At 49.0% G+C, this 13,000-nt stretch overlaps 1 protein-coding gene and 1 long non-coding RNA gene across 4 annotated transcripts in view; one reads left to right on the top strand and one right to left on the bottom strand.

The window, feature by feature from the left end:
• Positions 1–5,901, bottom strand: part of LOC309516096 — a 48,948-nt gene extending 43,047 nt beyond the window's left edge. Inside the window, exon 1 of the long non-coding RNA XR_014212769.1 lies at positions 5,869–5,901. This is a non-coding gene — a long non-coding RNA (uncharacterized lncRNA). The remainder of the gene's footprint in view (positions 1–5,868) is intronic.
• The window catches only part of MYBPC2 (myosin binding protein C2), a 64,830-nt gene that overhangs the window by 31,006 nt on the left and 20,824 nt on the right, over positions 1–13,000 (top strand). For all 3 annotated transcript variants that reach the window (XM_082194292.1, XM_082194293.1, XM_082194294.1), the window contains exons 8-17: positions 118–180; positions 1,762–1,973; positions 2,828–2,960; positions 3,127–3,251; positions 4,467–4,572; positions 7,142–7,308; positions 7,431–7,596; positions 8,763–8,869; positions 10,440–10,469; positions 11,035–11,174. In XM_082194292.1, the coding sequence (XP_082050418.1) occupies positions 118–180; positions 1,762–1,973; positions 2,828–2,960; positions 3,127–3,251; positions 4,467–4,572; positions 7,142–7,308; positions 7,431–7,596; positions 8,763–8,869; positions 10,440–10,469; positions 11,035–11,174 (1,249 nt within the window). The remainder of the gene's footprint in view (positions 1–117; positions 181–1,761; positions 1,974–2,827; positions 2,961–3,126; positions 3,252–4,466; positions 4,573–7,141; positions 7,309–7,430; positions 7,597–8,762; positions 8,870–10,439; positions 10,470–11,034; positions 11,175–13,000) is intronic.

A 13,000-nucleotide genomic window follows, 5' to 3' on the forward strand; every position in this document is an offset into this window, starting at 1 on the left:
CGCTGGTTAGAGCACAGACTCTTAGGCTGTACCTTGATCTGCTGCTCAGGAGGCTGAGCCAGTTCAATTGGTTATATCTGATCTGGGGTTATATCTCCCCTCTTCTTCTTCTTGCAGAGGGGAAGGCGGCAAAGACGATACTGCTGGAGAGCTGGACTTCAGCGGGCTGCTGAAGAAGAGGTAGGTGAAGAATGGAGAATAAGAACACAATACGAGGCCTCCTAGATCAGACCAAAGGCCCAGTATCCATGTCCATTAGAAACCTGCAAGCAGCACCTCAGCCCAAGGAGCAACTCTCCCGATTAGTGCACGCCAGCAAGTCAGAGCATAGCTGGTCACTCTTGATAGCCTCATCTGCATGAATCGGTCTAATCTTTTGAAGCCATCCCAGTTGGTGGCCGTCAGAGGATGGAGTACGTTAAGAGGTGGGGAAACAGCAGTCCTACCCCGTCCCCCAGCTTAATGCATAACACAGGAGACACAAGGGAAACGGATGGGCAAGGGTTGAAAATAATTTACAAGGCATGCTTGGGCAAATGAAACATTGCTCCTCAGCAGCTTCCATTTCAGAGCACAAGCAATTATTGCATTTTGTGTTAGCCAATTTTAGAAAAACTGTTAGCGGTTCGAATCCCCGCAACGTGGTGAGCTCCCGTTGCTCGGTCCCTGCTCCTGCCAACCTAGCAGTTTGAAAGCACTTCAGTGCTAGCAGATAAATAGGGACCTCTGCGGCAGGAAGGTAAACAGCATTTCTGTACGCTCTGGTTTCCGTCATGGTGTCCCGTTGCGCCAGAAGCAGTTTAGATATGCTGGCCTCATGACCTGGAAAGCTGTCTGCGGACAAATGCCGGCTCCCTCGGCATGAAAGCGAGATGAGCGCTGCAACCCCAGAGTCGCCTTTGACTGGACTTAACAGTCCAGGGGTACTTTACTTTTTTTAAAACAAAAAACCTGCTTGGAAACCCTTGTAGGTGTAGGATGAAGTCTAGAAACTGAATTTGGACATGGGTGAATCCACTAGGCCGATGCTGTGGTCAAAAATGGTCAAGCGTGGACAGAAAGCAACACAGCTTATAACGACAGGCAGGAGTCCAGATGCAAAGGGACAGGAGATTAGCTTTTTGTAATAAGTGGCTGGCATTGGAGGAGGGCAGGTTGGAAGCCAATCAGAGGCTGAGGACAGCAACTTTGAATGTTAGGGAGAGTCTCCCACTTCCTCTGTCCTCCCCCCAATCCCATGCTTTGTCCAGCCTCCACCCCACCCCCCAAAGTTCCATGTGGAAGAGATGTCCATACCTACCAGGGGAATACTGTATTTTTCGCTCTATAACACGCACCCGACCATAACACGCACGTAGTTTTTAGAGGAGGAAAATCCATAGGCATGCCACCCGTAGGCATTTCCTCCATAACACGCACAGACATTTCCCCTTACTTTCTAGGAGGAAAAAAGTGAGTGTTATGGTCCAAAAAATACGGTAATTTCAGGACTAAATTGTGCTTCTTCCACCATTTCATCTTCTTCCTTTCAATTTCTTAGAAGTTCTTGTCAACAGGCACTTTGTGATAGCTTGTGAGGCTGGGTTGGACTCAGAATTAATTCCCTGTGAGAAATGCACGGGTATGAGGTTGAGGAGCACACGACTGCGAATGCAGTTTAGTCCCTTATCCACATCACCCATTGTGAGCGGGGTGCAGGGGTTGAACGACGGTCCTACGGGAAGCTACACCTCAAAAGGTCCTTCCTCCTTCTCTGTGCAGAGAGGGCCAGCAGCAGATGGAAGAAGAGAAGAAGAAGAAGAAGAAGGATGACGATGATGATTTGGGGATCCCGCCAGAGATCTGGGAGCTGCTTAAAGGCGTGACCAAGAAGAGCGAGTACGAGCGCATCGCCTTTGAGTATGGCATTACCGACCTTCGTGGCATGCTGAAGAGGCTCAAGAAAGCCAAAGTGGAAGTCAAGAAGAGCGAAGGTCAGTCAGAATGCCTGGACTCTCTGCCTTTTGGCCTGGGAGCCAAGTCTCCTGAGGTCACTGGTTGGGAGCAGGGTATCTTAGGAATGGGTGGGTGGGGCTGGACCCCGTATCAGACCTTCTGGGAAATTTAGGGAGGAGGCCACATCTACATTGACTATCTGCGGTGCTGTATGTGTGTGTGGTGGGGGAGATGGCTCTAGGATGGAGGGGGTCCTTCAGCACAGTGCCATCCAGTACCCCCTTCAGTGCTGTTTTTCTAGAAAAAGAGGGGCCAAAACACCTCTCTGAGAATAAAAATGGCGCCCACCTGAGAGGTACCCCTCCCTCCCTCCCTCCCTCCCTCCCTCCCTTCCTTTTTATATGTGCATGAGCTCTCCAAAGAGCTCAAGGCAACGTGCACAATTCTTCCCCTCACCCCTCCATTTTGTCCCCTCAACAACCCTGTGAGGTAGTTTAGGCTGAGAGACGGTGACTGGCCCACAGAGTCGTCCAGTGAACTTCCTGGCTGAGAGGGGATTTGAGCCCAACTCCCTTTTCAGGTACCGTTCCCTTCCTGTGGTTTCCATCCATTTCCCTTTTTCTCGCTTCTATCCCACCTTTCTCCTAAGGAGATCAAAGTGGCGTTCTGTGCTGAAGTGATGGAAGCTATATCCCAGCTGGCTGCTGTGATCAGAGCACCTTAGTGACAGGAGCGCAGAAATTCCCCCTGAGGTGGAAGTGGAGATCTTTAGCTCTCAGGACAGGAAGAGGCTGTACTTGGAGCGGAAACCTCATGACTGCAGCAAGGATGTAGGAAGCAGGCTGGGGCCCCAGAGGCGTTTTTAGTAGTCCTCTCCCCGTCTCTTTTGCAGCCTTTATCAAAAAACTGGACCCAGCCTACCAAGTTGACAAAGGGCACAAGATCAAGATGTATGTGGAGCTGAGCGACCCAGACCTTGTTATCAAATGGATGAAGAACGGCCAAGTGATCAAGCCCAGTGGAAAGTGAGTCTGAATGTGGATGGATAGCCAAGGGTGCCTCTGGCATTCTCTAAGAGCAGAGTTGGGTTCTGTTGGGTGGGGAAAATGGGAAAATAGCTGCTGAGACGGACGGACGGACTCTGGATTAGTTTTTCTCACTTGTGACGTGGCATCTCTTCTTCGTGGGCAGATACATCTTTGAGAACGTGGGCAAGAAACGCATCCTGACCATCACTAAGACCACGTTGGCTGATGACGCAGCCTATGAATGCGTTTGCGGAGAAGAGAGGTGCTTCACGGAGGTCTTTGTTAAAGGTGAGGGTGATGGAAGAAGAGAGAGAGAGTGTGTGTGTTTGTACAGGGAGGGACAGTATCTCTGTTGGGGGACATGTTGCGCTCCTTCTGGGTAGTTCATCAACCGATGGTCCCCTCTTTGCCCCTGCTTTCGGCTCTCATCTGTGACTCTGAGAAGCTGCCAGCGACAGCAGCCACATCCCGGGAATAGCTTCGACTGGCCGGCTAAACCAGGTGAGGGTGAGTGGATGGATTATTCCAAACCCTCCATGAGTTAGGGAGTCCCTCTTCATGCAAAGACAGACTCCCACGGATTGAGCAGGTGAGACCGGATTCAACAGTCAAGAAGGTGGTTTCTGCAGGAGCTTTGGAGGCGAATGAGGGGCAGATTGGGGTTGTCCAACTGGGAAGGTAGTGCATCTAGGAGAAGGAAAACACTGATCCTGAACCTCCGTTCATGAGGAAGGCTTTGGGAATAAACTCTGAGGAACAATCCACACCCACTGCCTTGTGGGACATCTTTAGGAGAAGAGAAGTCTAAGAAGTAAACGCTACATGAGTCCCTAAGACGGCGCCTCATATGCCTCCTTTCTGCAATTCCTGCAGCCAAGCTGGTGCCAAGTGTATTGCTCTGCTTTCCTTTGGACCACATCAGCGAGGCCGAGAGGGGGGGTGTTGTCTTCTGGTCAGCCCAGGACCTCCATACACCCTGCCCAGGCTTGTGCCCCTTGGGTGTTGCTAGCTCAGCAGTTTGACTTTGCTCCCAGAGGCACATTCTATTTTCTCTTGATCCAGACAGATACCAACAACCCCTGCACAACTTGTGCTGAGAGATGGACAGAGAACATGCAAACATGTGGGTTCCTGTACACTTCTCAGCAGCTTTTGATACCATCAACCATACCGGTGTCTGCAGCCACAGCTGGTGCTGTGACTCTCCAGGTGCATTCCACTGTCTCTCGAGATGGATGGATGCCAGCAAAAATAATACCAACCACACACACACACACACACAAACAACTTAGAGGGTTTTTTTTTTACAATGCAAGTGATATACAAATTCCCCCAGAATGCAGAATACAGCAAACGACAATTGGCTGGGCAAACTTAGCAGAGTTAGGAAGATGCCAAGGTGGCTGGGGGCAGGCAGAGGGGATGGGCTGGAGAGCTTTGTTTGGGACCGCCTGATGGTGGCCCTGGAGCTGTGCCCTTGCCATTCTGTCTGTCTGTCCCTAGAACCACCTGTCCTGATTGTGGGTGCCCTGGATGACCAGCAAGTGTTCGTTGGGGACAAGGTGGAGATGGAAGTGGAAGTGTCTGAGGAAGGCGCCCAGGTGATATGGTAAGTTCCCTGCCCATACTTCCCCTGCCCAGACCGTTGTCATCCAAACAACCCCCTCCCGCTCCAGCCCTGGCTTCTGTAGAGCTGCCTCTTAAACCTTCTCACACATGTGATGCTTGCAGAGGGTCCTGAGTTCAGTCCCAGAGATCCCCTGTTAAAATGGTCAGGCAAGGTGAAAGCCCTGGCAAATTGCTGTCTGTCACAATAGATGACTAGATTGTGGTGGTCCTATTGGCAAAACCTATTTGGTGTTTCACAACTTTCTGACTAGTTGCAGGACCTTAGCCAGACCTAGCAGACTACACGCAGAATCCACGGAAGCAATTGGCAACTTGGCTGCAGACAGCATAGACGAAGCAGGAACCAGGAACTTGTAATTAGATGTTTATTATATATAGTGGACTATTTACAGGAACAGAACACGGATCTTTTGCTAGCTCTCTCTGACATGACTCACAACTCCTACACTGACACACTGAACCACTGAACTCAAACACATTCCAGTTAGTAGGCCATTAATTATCACTCCTTTGAGAGAGCTTGACCAATCAGGGAGTGGTCTCCATGCCTCTGTTATCTCCAGGCAGACTTACTCCTTCAGATTGCCTTCTGGCTGTCTGCCAAACCTTAATTGACTCTGTGTGAGTAGCTGCACGTACACAGTTTCCCAACAGGTCCGATGTTTTGGGCAGCCCTGGGCAACATTTGAAACCTTTGCACTGCCTTCCCAAAGCCAAGAAAGCAATGAGCTGGGTTTTGGGGAGGAGGTGTAAGGGCTCTGACAGCGTTCTAGAGTCCTCCTGCCTTCTTCCCAAAGCCTAGTTAGTGTTTTCCCTGATTTGAGGAGGTGGGAGGGCTCTAGGACCCTGCCAGAGCCTCACGCCTCCTTCCCAAAGCCCACTTATCCAGCTCTGAGAAGGCAGCAGGAGGGCTGGGGGGAGGTGTCAAATTTTGGTCCCACTCCCTGTGCGATAAGTCAGTGTGCCGACCGGACCGTGGATCCTGTGTTGAAGTACTCTTGTGGCCCACTTAGTGTGAAAAGTTGGACCTCCCTGGACTAGATGCTTGTACCGATATCAGGAAGCATCATATGTTAGCCCCCAAATGGAAAAGGAGCAAGGTCCCAACCAAAGAATGCCGACTTAAGTTGACAGAATATGCGCACCTTGCAGACTTAACATATAGAAGAAGAGAACAAGAAGAACATACGTTTAGAGAAGATTGGAAAATGTTTATTATTATTATTATTATTATTTATTATTATTATTGGAAAACGTTTATTAGCTAAAGTGGTACCTCAGGTTAAGAACGGTTTCAGGTTAAGAACGGACCTCCGGAACAAATTAAGTTCGTAACCACTGTATATGGGAAATAACTCTGTACAGCTGTAAATGCCGGCAGCATTAAGATAAATTCAACAGTGTAAATAAATTTTGATGGATGCAATAATAATGGAATACTGAATGGTATAGTTTCTGTAAAATATGCAGGGATTTATCATATGTAAAACGAATCATGGAAAGAGAAGGGAAGTCACTGATATCTTAAGGATATAAAAAATGAGTACTTTAAATTGTGAAGCCAAAAATTTAATAAAAATTATATACAAAAAAAAAAAAAGGAAGCATCATATGCTTCAATGGATTTATCGTTTGCACACAAAATATTTTGAAGGTGCCTTTCTGCAAGAGGCAGCGCCTTTGGAGGAGCTTTTCTGTTGCAGGACAAACTTCCTCCTTTCCAGGCTTTTCTATACACACACAAGCACGACACTGAATTTGGTGCAGATTTTTGCCCCACCCTCCATGTTTAAGGCAGACTTATTCCCCCCACCCTTTCCCTTCCCTTCCCATTTAGCGTGTCTAGACAGCTAAATGTTTATTAGGGACAAAAGAGCAATTCAGTTTGGTTCACATTTTAATGTGTTTTGTTCCTGAAACAATATGTGAATCAAAAGCAGCCTATCCTTCGAAATTCACCCTTCTCTGACTTTTTGTGGTGCAGTTTTCCAACAAGAAAAGAGAAAGTATATGTTAGGGCAGGGGTCAGCAAACTTTTTCAGCAGGGGGCCAGTCCACTGTCCCTCAAACCTTGTGGGGGGGCCGGACTATATTTTTTTTTGGGGGGGGGGATGAATGAATTCCTATGCCCCACAAATAACCCAGAGATGTATTTTAAATAAAAACACATTCTACTCATGTAAAAACACGCTGATTCCTGAATCGTCCGTGGGCCGGATTGAGAAGGCAATTGGGCCGCATCTGGCCCCTGGGCCTTAGTTTGCCTATCCATGTGTTAGGGGAAAGGCACATATCGATGATAATGACATTAAACATATATATGGAGCAAGGCACACTAAAATGCTGGTGATTTTCCTTTTAAAAATAAATAAATTGCAAACTGATGGTGAACTGTGGTGAACTGAATTTATGATGGCTGGAATAATGAGAAATGGAAAGAAACCAAACCTGACAGAATCCCATTTCAAACAAACAAACAAACAGCTAGCTGTCTTCCCAGCTTTGCCCCCTCTCCATCTTAGTCTCCTCTCCTTTCTTTCTGCCTCCAGGTCGAAGGATGGTGTAGAGCTGACCCGTGAAGAGACGTTTAAGTACCGCTTCAAGAAGGATGGCAAAAAGCACATTCTCATCATCAACGAAGCCACCAAGGAGGATGCTGGGCGCTACATGATCATGACCAACGGTGGCCAGTCAGAGGCAGACCTTATAGTTGAAGGTTTGTGAGGACTGGTTGGACCAGCGGGTAGATAGCCTCCGAAAGAGATTTGGATGGCTTCCACCCCCACGTGGGATGCTGTGGGATCAGTCCTCTTCATCTCTCTCTCTTTTGCCACCCAGACAAACAGCTGGAGGTTCTTCAGGGCATTGCTGACCTTACCGTCAAAGCCGCGGAACAGGCTGTCTTCAAGTGTGAAGTGTCAGATGAGAAGGTTACCGGCAAATGGTACAAAAACGGAGTCGAGGTCCGACCCAGCAAACGCATCACGATCTCTCACAAGGGCAGGTGAGCCTAAAGGGAAGCCAGCGTTCTCTGAGGGCCAAGCGTGTTATGTGGGGTAGTTGCAGACTCTGCAGCTCCATTGGCGGCCGCCATTTTGCTTTTGTAAGCAGAGGTGACTCTTCTGTGGTGTTGTGGGTAGAGTAGCACATTTGGACTGTGAAATCCAGCTTCGAATCCTGTCACAGATCTCATGAGAAGGCCTTGTGCCAGCCATCACTTCTCTGTCTAATGCAATGTTTCCCAAACTCTGGTCTCCCGCTGTTTTTGGACTACAGTTCCCACCATCCCTGACCACCGGGTCCTGCTAGCTAGGGATGATGAGAGTTGTAGTCCAAAAACAGCGGGAGACCAGAGTTTGGGAATCACTGGTCTAATGTATTGTACTGGAATATTCTTTATTTCACACAATTTATTTACCGCTTTAATGTTACCAAACAAACCTCGAAGTGGTTTACGAGAAGAATAAAAACTGTAACATTATCAATAAAAACATATACTGTACTTAAAAGATTTGAAAACGAGTTAAAATCAACAATGAGCTAAAAAACAGATTAAAGCGGAGGGTCGCGCAGAGCTGCCTGCACTCCGAAGCCTGGGGCGCGCTGAAGAGCGCTTCTGGGCTTCGCGCAGCTCTCCGCAAGCCTGGGGAGACCGGCGCGGCTCCCTAGGCTTGCGGATAGCAGGCTGTTCTGGGGGCTGGGGTCGGGGGAAGCTTGGGCTTCCCCCGCACCAGCCCCGTGCCTGGGGGGGGGGAAATAATTTTTTTCCCTTTATATCCCCCCTCCAAAAAACTAGGTGCATCCTATGGGGCGGTGCGTCCTATGAGGTGAAAAATACGGTACATTACAATCATTTATTTATTCTCCTTTCCTTGCCGTTTATTCAAATCCTGCTTGCGTTTTCATTCGGCCACAGTTTTTTCTCAAATGGCCCAAAAAAACCCTCCACTCTTTGACAAAGTTCTCATCTTTTTGATCTCTTGATGGGGTGTTTTTGTTGCTGTCCGCTTTGCCACCTCCTTCTAGTCCATTAACTTTAAAAATCCATTCTCCTTTCGTCGGGATTTCTTCCTCTTTCCGCTATGAACAGGGCATTTCTCAGTGACTGCGATCGGAAGCCTCTTCCATCCTTCCACCTTCTTTGCCCCTAATCGTGCTCTCACCCCTCAGGTTCCACAAGTTGGTCATCGATGACGTGAGGCCAGAGGATGAGGGAGACTACACCTTCGTCCCTGATGGATATGCTCTTTCTCTGTCCGCCAAGCTCAACTTCCTGGGTCAGTGTACAAAAGGCCTTGAGGTTCTGCCCTGAGGTGAAACATACTAGTTTCCACGCTTGTTGCAGAACCCATGTTTCTTGCTCAAAGACATGCTCAGGGACTTGAGCCCCTATGGATCTTCCCTCGCTGTGAGGAAACATTTGTCAGGGACTGGGCAGAGGAGAAGGAATGGTGGAGACTGCCTCCCCATCCTGACCCTTCCAGGAGGAAGAGGAAGACAGTGTAGATTTACAACAGGGGTTTGCGGGAGTTCGCAGCTCAGAGGCAGATGAGGGGGAAAGCTGGGGAAGTCATGGGAGAGCCGGAACAACACCCGGCTGACATGTTGTCATTCGAAAGCATTCCAGACTCCCAGAACCAGGCGAGCTTTAAAAGTAGGAGAGCAAAGAGCTCAAAGACAGAGGACATGTTTCAGCACCCATAGAAGTGACGAATGAGTAAGTGAGAGAGACGGGGGGCAGAGATTGACTTGGAGCAACGCCATTATCCAAGAGGCTAGGCAGAGGCGGAGCCAGCGTGGTGTAGTGGTTAAGAGCTGTGGACTCGTAATCTGGTGAACCGGGTTCGCTTCCCTGCTCCTCCACATGCAGCTGCTGGGTGACCTTGGGCTAGTCACACTTCTCTGAAGTCTCTCAGCTCCACTCACCTCACAGAGTGTTTGTTGTGGGGGAGGAAGGGAAAGGAGAATGTTAGCTGCTTTGAGTAGTGATAAAGCGGGATATCAAATCCAAACTCTTCTTCTTCTTCTCTGGCACCTGGAGCGGCGGACATGCTATGCACCTGGGGGCGGGGCCATGAGGTGGGGCAAGCACCCCAGGGGGTGAAGCACCCTTAGGGGGCAGAGCGAGCTGCCCATGGGGGGTGGAGCGAGCCGTCCATGGTGGGCTGCTTCATGGGCAAAGGGGGAGGGAGCCGTGCTGCTTTGCCAGCAGCCTTCCTCCCTTCCCTCTTACTTTTGACAGGTCGGGGGAGGCTTCCCCCTCCCCAGGAAGCAGCCTGGGAGCTGGGGTCAATAGCGTGGTGCCCACCCGCGACTCCCAAACCTCCCCTGAGCTGTCAGAACGAAGTGGGGAGGGCCTCTGGGCAAGGCTGCGCAGAAACTGATGGCTCTGGGTAGGCTTGGGAGTTGCAGGTGGGTGGTGCGCCGAATGTCACCCCCCTCAGTGATGACACCCGGGGCGGACCGCCCCCACTGCCTCCCCTTCTTCTGCCCCTGAGGCTGGGTTCTTTAGCCTCTGTAAAGATTGAAATCAAAAAGGAGGGTAAGAAACTTTTCCTTGTCTTTATACTTTCCTGGGAAACCTCCCAGGAAAGCATAAAGACAAGGAAAAGTTTCTTACTCTCCTTTTTGATTTCAATCTTTACAGACAGTAGTCGCCGACAGCATCCTGACACAGTTTGTTTGATGTCCCCATTTCTCACAGGGACACTGCTGGTGTGGAATCCCATCCCACTTTAATTCTAAAATAATGTGGGAGGGAGGAAGCAGGTATTGCAGCATCCCACACTGGCCAGAGGTACTCACGGCTGTTTCTCACTATCCCCATTTGTTCTCTTCCCCTTCTAGAAATCAAGATTGAATATGTCCCCAAGCAAGGTGAGTCCTGGATGGGCCCTGCCATCCTTTGAGGGTGGGTGGGAATGAAAGCCGGAGGATTTTTTTCAATATCCATTATGAAAGAGAGAGTAGAGATCAGAGCCCTCCCGAACTTGAAGCATGGGAAGTCCCAATCAAAATTTATAATTTGGCAGAATATTCGGACTATATGATATGTATTTGTATAATTTGGAAAATTTAATGTCATTTGATTGGATTGTTAAAATGGAAAATTTAATAAAAATTACTTTAAAAAAAGAAGAAAGAGAGAGTAGAGATGTGAAAGCCGGGGTGGGGGTGGGGGCGGGACACAGGAAAAAAAATCAATTATGTTTTCCTGATTTTCCCAATTTTTCAGAAACAACTGAGGGATGGAATGGGAAAAATCGAAGAAGTAAAACCCATAAAAGGCAACTTCCAATTGTTTGCGGCCTTGTGGGGCAGCAGGCAGTGAATAGCTGTGCTGTAGGGAAAATGCGGGTTTTAATTTAAGGTATTAAATGTGGTGGTGTGAGGAAGAGGTTGTCTCTCATTTCCCCCCTCAAGTCATTTCTGGTTTCTCCAGAGCCCCCCAAGATCCACTTGGATTGTTCCGGAAAGACTAATGAAAACACCCTTGTGGTGGTTGCCGGGAACAAGCTGCGCTTGGACGTGTCCATCACTGGGGAACCGGCACCTGTGGCCACCTGGATGAGGGGTACTGAGGTAGGCATGGCCGGGGCAGGAGGGAATTCTGTGCTCAGTGCCTCAGCTCCAGGTTGGAAAACCTAAACCGTGTAACAACAACAACAATTTATTATTTATACCCCTCCCATCTGGCTGGGTTTCCCCAGCCACTCTGGGCGTCTCCCAACACAATGTTAAAAACACAATAAAACTTCAAACATTAAAAACTTCCCTAAACAGGGCTGCCTTCAGATGTCTTCTAAACGTCAGATAGTTGCTTATTTCCTTGACATCGTATGGGAGGGTGTTCCACAGGGCGGGTGCCACTACCGAGAAGGCCCTCTGCATGGTTCCCCGTAGCTTCACATCTCCCAGGGAGGGAATCGCCAGAAGGCCCTCGGAGGTGGAGCTCAGTTTTGCTGGCTGAACAACAGGGGTGGAGACGCTCCTTCAGGTATACTGGACCGAGGCCATTTGGGACTTTAAAGGTCAGCACCAACACTTTGCATTGTGCCCAGAAATGTACCGGGAGCCAATGTAGGTCTTTCAGGATGGGTGTTATGTGGTCTCGGTGGCCACTCCCAGTCACCAGTCTAGCTGCCACATTCTGGATTAGTTGTAGTTTCCGGGTCACCTTCAAAGGTAGCCCCACATAGAGCACATTGCAGTAGTCCAAGCGGGAGATAACTAGATCATGCACCACTCTGGTGAGACAATCTGTGGGCAGGTAGGGTCTCAGCCTGCGTACCAGGTGGAGCTCTGACATCTCTCAAGCTGGCAGCAAAAGAACTTGTCTAGTCCTACTTGCACACTTACTATTTACTCTTTAAGCATGTGTTCTATAGCATGTCACTGAGGCAACCTTCCAACACTTTGACTTCAGCCTCAAAGGGGCACTTCTTCATTGTCTCCCAAGGCAGAAGGATGCGTCAACAACATTGACGCAATCCTAGTGAATTAGTGGCAGATGTGTTCCACGTCATTAGTTGTTCTCCGGTGTTTCCCCACTGCCCCTCTTCCAAACCTTTGTGGGGGTCCTGCCACCTTGGGTTCATATACTCATCCCTAGTGCCCCCTACTCTGCACTGTGCAGCTTATTCAGACCCTCCAGTTTTCCAGGGACAGTCCCGGATTTACAGAAGCCATCCCTGTTTCTGATTTGATCCCAGACGTGGACGTAGCTAGGATTTTTGTTATGGAGGGGCGGGCAGGACTTCCGTTGGGGGGCGGGCAGAACTGACGTGATTGGTCAGTTAGTTCTATTGTTTTATTTGATGGGGGGCAGCTGCTCCCCTGCCCCCACCTTGGCTACGCCCATGATCCCAGAGTGTCCTGCTTTTCCTTAGGACGTCCCTATTTTCGTTGGAGAAATGTTGTAGGCTATGGACCCACCGAGCCAAGGAGTTAAGTAACTATACAATCTTTAGAAGAAATCTGAAATCAACCCTGTTTAATCATAGAATTGGGAAGTTGGAAGTATCACAAGGCCCCTCTAGCCCAACCCTCTGTGATACAGGAATCTCAACTAAAGCATCCATGACAGATGGCCATTCAGCCTATGCTTAAAAACCTCCAAAAAAGGAGAGGGCACAACCTCCAATGTCTTATTCTGTTTTTCTCTAAGTTGGAAGCCGCTCAGAGTGGCTGGGGCAACCGAGTCAGATGGGCAGGGGTATTCTTATTCTTATTCTTAGGGATATTAGCTCTGCCCAAGGTATGATGGAAGTATCGGCTGGAAAAAGATAGACATAACATTTTACAAGGACAGGAAGGAACACCGCAGACAGAATAATTGTCACACACAGGAGGAATAAGGCTATAGCTTCACCTATAAGTTTGTAAATCATTTAATGTGTCAAGACGAA

The sequence above is a fragment of the Podarcis vaucheri genome (genome assembly GCF_965113315.1).
Source record: "Podarcis vaucheri genome assembly, chromosome: 13".
NCBI classification, from domain to species: Eukaryota; Metazoa; Chordata; class Lepidosauria; order Squamata; family Lacertidae; genus Podarcis; species Podarcis vaucheri.